Source organism: Nicotiana tomentosiformis, chromosome 9, assembly GCF_000390325.3.
Source record: "Nicotiana tomentosiformis chromosome 9, ASM39032v3, whole genome shotgun sequence".
Lineage (NCBI taxonomy): Eukaryota > Viridiplantae > Streptophyta > Magnoliopsida > Solanales > Solanaceae > Nicotiana > Nicotiana tomentosiformis.
The window spans coordinates 55,547,719-55,552,485 of NC_090820.1; the positions used below are offsets into that span (position 1 = coordinate 55,547,719).

At 33.8% G+C, this 4,767-nt stretch overlaps 1 protein-coding gene across 1 annotated transcript; it reads right to left on the minus strand.

Annotated features, from left to right (window-relative positions):
• Positions 1 to 208: 208 nt before the first annotated feature.
• LOC104096670 (outer envelope pore protein 16-2, chloroplastic) lies at positions 209 to 3,910 on the minus strand. Its single transcript, XM_009603077.4, has 7 exons — positions 3,681 to 3,910; positions 3,529 to 3,580; positions 3,343 to 3,417; positions 1,660 to 1,691; positions 1,349 to 1,382; positions 1,092 to 1,159; positions 209 to 559 (listed from the first exon to the last, which is right to left on the minus strand). The coding sequence occupies exons 1-7, from the start codon at positions 3,795 to 3,797 to the stop codon at positions 416 to 418; spliced, it is 522 nt and encodes a 173-aa protein (XP_009601372.1). The 5' UTR covers positions 3,798 to 3,910; the 3' UTR covers positions 209 to 415.
• Positions 3,911 to 4,767: the final 857 nt, after the last annotated feature.

A 4,767-nucleotide genomic window follows, 5' to 3' on the forward strand; every position in this document is an offset into this window, starting at 1 on the left:
CTAGTTCTTTTTTCCTTCTTATTATAAGAGAAGATACTGGACTTCTTATTAAGACTTTAAACCTTCAACCAGCTTTGCTAAACACTAGGCCAAATTCGACACCTCATCTCCAAAATTTCATATCACCCAAGACGGTACATCCAAGTCCCAATCCCATGCATCTGTTCTGTAATCTTATTCAACAATAGCCTTGAAAGAAGCTAACCCATCCACAATTCTCTCAACGGGAGACATCAATCTATTATTTTGCGTCAAAACCTTATAATTAATACCCTAATAATAAGCACAAAAGATGCCACAAAATCAACTAGAAAGCAGCATCATCCATGTATATAAAAGTTAAAATGCCTAGTGCAGTGCCATTGAAACAAAGTAGTAACAAGTCTCCAGTTAAACAAATTCTACTATCAGCATCCTAGAATATTCCTGTAAGCAGATTCGCGGCACTAGAGATAGCTGCTCCTGTAATAGCACACTGCACCACCTGTTCATGAGAACGATCCTCCAGTGTCAAAGCCAAAGCCGCACCAGTTATTGCTCCCGCCAAAGCACTATTTTTCTGCGGAAGAAAAATCTTGCAATATTTAGACAATTTCAAAATAGTCCACAGAAGATATACACAACTACTACTACGCCCCCGATTTGAAATGGATGGCGAGTGACTTGAGCACTATTGCCCACAACTGCCTGTATGAGCTCACACCCAAACTCATACATTGCCGGCCATAGGCCTGGATAAAGGAGGATGGTTGCGGAAGGTTGAGAGCCAATGCAAAACTATGATGAATTCTTACAATACAGACAGTATACCAAAAACATATGTCCTAGAACAAAGTGTTCACCGCCAAAAATAGGGGACCCAGTATATGAAGACAAAATTCATTCGCAGTGTACCCCCATGAATCAACTCTAGTCAAGAAGGTTTAAGTTGCCTTTGAAATGGACATGAACCAAGTGAGTTTACTATATGTGAACCAACTAATTCTAGGACAAACAGAAGAATGAACCAAAGAATTAATACATATTCACCAGTAAATGAGCAATAACTTGCCAACAGGGGAAACATAGGATCAATAGGAAGGAAAACGGACCCAATCATGAACTCCACGAGCCTCCTTCAATCCATAAGTAAGACCAGAGTACATCCCTGCAGCTAGTCCTGCAGAAGTGAATTAAAACTTTCATGTGCAACATTCAGAGGCAAAGTAGATACATAATATATGAATGCAATGTATGACTTTCTTTCACGACCAGAATAACTCCCCTACCATCCACCGCAGGTGAACAGTAATAAAATGACGGCATAAAATAATGTTATTCCTAGTGAAAACTAAGATAGTAGGCTCACCCCATTGAACGGACTCTTTTCCGGTGCTCTTTACCTGACAAAGGAAAAAGATAATTTTACTGTTCAGCAAAGCTTCAACATATCCACTTACAAATGAAAAGCAATCTTTTACAACCATCCATAATTTCTCCATCCCAACATCAAGGTGTCGTTCAATCAACAACAAACTAGGTAATCCACTACATCACCGATCTTCAACTTTACACACATTTTTAATTTTCCTCTTCTTTCTGAGGTGGAGATGGAGGGATTATTGGTTGCATTAACATATCAGAAAAACCACAAGATGCAAAAAAGTTGAATCGTCTTACCAGGGCCTCAATTGACTTTCTGTTAGTCTCCCCTGCATCAAATATTACACGAAAATGAATAATCTGATATCTTATGTATCCACAAAATATAACTCCGATGATGTATCGAACTAGGTTTAAACAAAAAAGTTTTTATGTGAAAGTTCCACAGTATTTTACAACTTATTTCAGTAACCTAAGACCATTCAAGTACCCCGACACTAAAAAAGCATTGGCTTACATCTAATTAGAATATCTTAATTCACGACAACAATTAGACAAATGCATGTTCCACATTTTCATTACATCTAAGGTTATATTCTGCCTTTATGCACAAAAAGACATATAACCCCAAATTTTTCACTATCATTCTTGCAGTCCAATTTGATTTGACATTTTTTGAACTTTAAATCAGGCCATGTCTTAAACAAGTAGAAGCAATGTCGCATGAATGAACAAGTGAATTTGGTATTACTGTCTCTATATTACTATATAGAGGCAGGGTCGATCTATTAATTGTTTCACCTTTATAAGCTGAAGTTGGGTGACGTTGTGCATTAGAAATTTTTGCCAAAAATAAAATTGATATGTAATATCTATAGCTTAGTCACTATTCTGTTCTCAATAGATATTCCTCTAGAAGTTCTACGAAAGTAGTAATTATGATTTACAAAATCAAATGCAAAGATGATGATACTTTTCTAACCTTTGACCGCCAGACACCAAAAAAATTCTTTCCATATTTCATTACCGTATATAAGATGAGATCATATCTTAGTTATGGTCAAATTTCCACATCGTTAGGCATAGATGGTGAATGGTTTAGAATGAAAGAGCATATATCGTAGTGTTATCATATACAATCAGTCATCCTTCAATTTTGAACTGCAAAGCACCTTTGGTTTTGTATATATAGAGTTTGAGTTCTATGCAGTTAGAGTTTAAGTCAGTTCCATACAGTTGAGTTTTTAACAACTCAATCCATATACAATCAGTCATCCTTCAATTTTGAACTGCAAAGCACCTTTGGTTTTGTATATATAGAGTTTGAGTTCTATGCAGTTAGAGTTTAAGTCAGTTCTATACAGTTGAGTTTTTAACAACTCAATCCATGCAGCTTGGAGGTTGCTCTAGTGGTGAGCACCCTCCACTTCCAACCAAGAAGTTGTGAGTTCGAGTCACCCCAAGATTAAGGTGAGGAGTTCTTCGAGGGAGAGAGCCGATGGTCTATCGAAAACTGCCTGGGGTAATACCCTCCCCAAACCCCACTAGTAAGATTATACTGGGTTGTTGTTGTTGTTGTAATCCATGCAGCTAGAGTTTAAGTTCTCTATGCAGTGATGATGTAAAAAGTATTTACACAATCAGATCACAATAATATTTACACAATCAGGCATTAAGAATTGCTTTCAAAACATTATTCAATTACCCATCCAGTTTATGCTCACTTTTATGTAAGCTCAACAATCATGGATCTTAGCTAAACTCATACCGGTGCAATGTTGCTAGATAGACCCAAACCCCAAAACGTTTAGCAGCAAACTCACGTAAAGTTGAAACGTTGACGAATGAATACATACATTTCACATCACTAATCCCAACTAATGTAGGACTGAGGGCCACTGACAATCATGGCACAAGTACAACATACTAGGAACATATATATATATATTATTAATGAGTGAAATACACTAGGATATTTACCTCTAAGGTCTGGAAATCGATTCCTCTTGGGACCAGTGATCTCTGGTGGTATGCTGGTACTATCTCCACTTGCACCTAAAAGATCCATTCAACTTCAACTACTCTATAAACTCTAAAAATCTGAACAACTTGCACACTATATATTTTTTTTAAAAAGGAGCAAAACGGATAAAAAAATAGGCTCACCTTCAGAAGCAGTGAAATAAGCCTCACGAGCAACCGCTTGAACAGCACCAATCTGATAATGTAAACAACCACAATAAATAACAAAAAAACACAAATTAAGAATTTAAAAAGGGCACAAATGGCAGTTCATGTTGTGAACAGAATATGAGTACCCCGGCAGCTTTGACGAAGCTTTCAGCAATACGGTTGAGAAGAGGATGTCCCAAATCAAAGAAACCTCCCTTGTCAAAGCCATGGAGCAATGATCGAGTCTCCAAGTTACTGTTCATTTTTGAAAAAATCTAAAACAAAACCCAACTACACCAAAAGGCAAAACTTTGCAAGAAAACGGAGCAAAAGGAGAACCGTGAAGTGAGTTTTTTGTGTTTGTAGAAGAGCTGGTTTATGGGGTAAACTTAAGAGAAAAACTGACGCGTGGAACTGAGAACATAGGTACGTGTTCGTTATTAGGAATCCTGAAAACTGCAAAGCGGTCATCGTGGCAAACTTTGCGGTTTGAAAGAGCCCCCAACCTCAACTTTTTACATACACTATCAATATTAATTAAAGGAAATTGTGATACGATTTGTTTAAATATATTAGTTCGTATTGTATTAATAAATTTCATTTATGATCTTATTTGTCACTATGATATATTCAATAATAAAATTTTTATTAAATTAAATGAACTTATATAATTATTGAATAAATTTTTTGTTCTATATTTTTTTTAATTATGTTATCCAATATTTAATATAATTGCATTATTAATAGAAATATTTATTAGCATATTACTTTGTTTAATATTTTTGTCTACTACTTTTTTTTAATAATATAATAGAAGATATATATTTTATTACTCTTGAAATATTTTTTATTATAATTTTATTCTATTTTTCTCAATAATATTATCTGAATTTTAATGAATAAAATATTTTTAAATTAAAGTGACTTATATAGGCATAGAATAACTTTTTTGTTATATACTTTTCTTTATTATATTACCCAATATTTAGTATAATTGCATTGTTAATAGAAATTTTTATTAATATATTACTTTGCTTAATATTGTTGTCTACTATTTTTTTTTTAATATAATAGAAGATGTATATTTTATTACTCTTGAAATATTTTTTTATTTTGAATTTCATTCTATTGTTCTCAATACTATTTTCTGAATTTTAATAAATAAATTCTCTATTAAATTAAATTCTTTATTTTAAATTTTATTCTATTGTTCTCAATAATATTGTATGAATA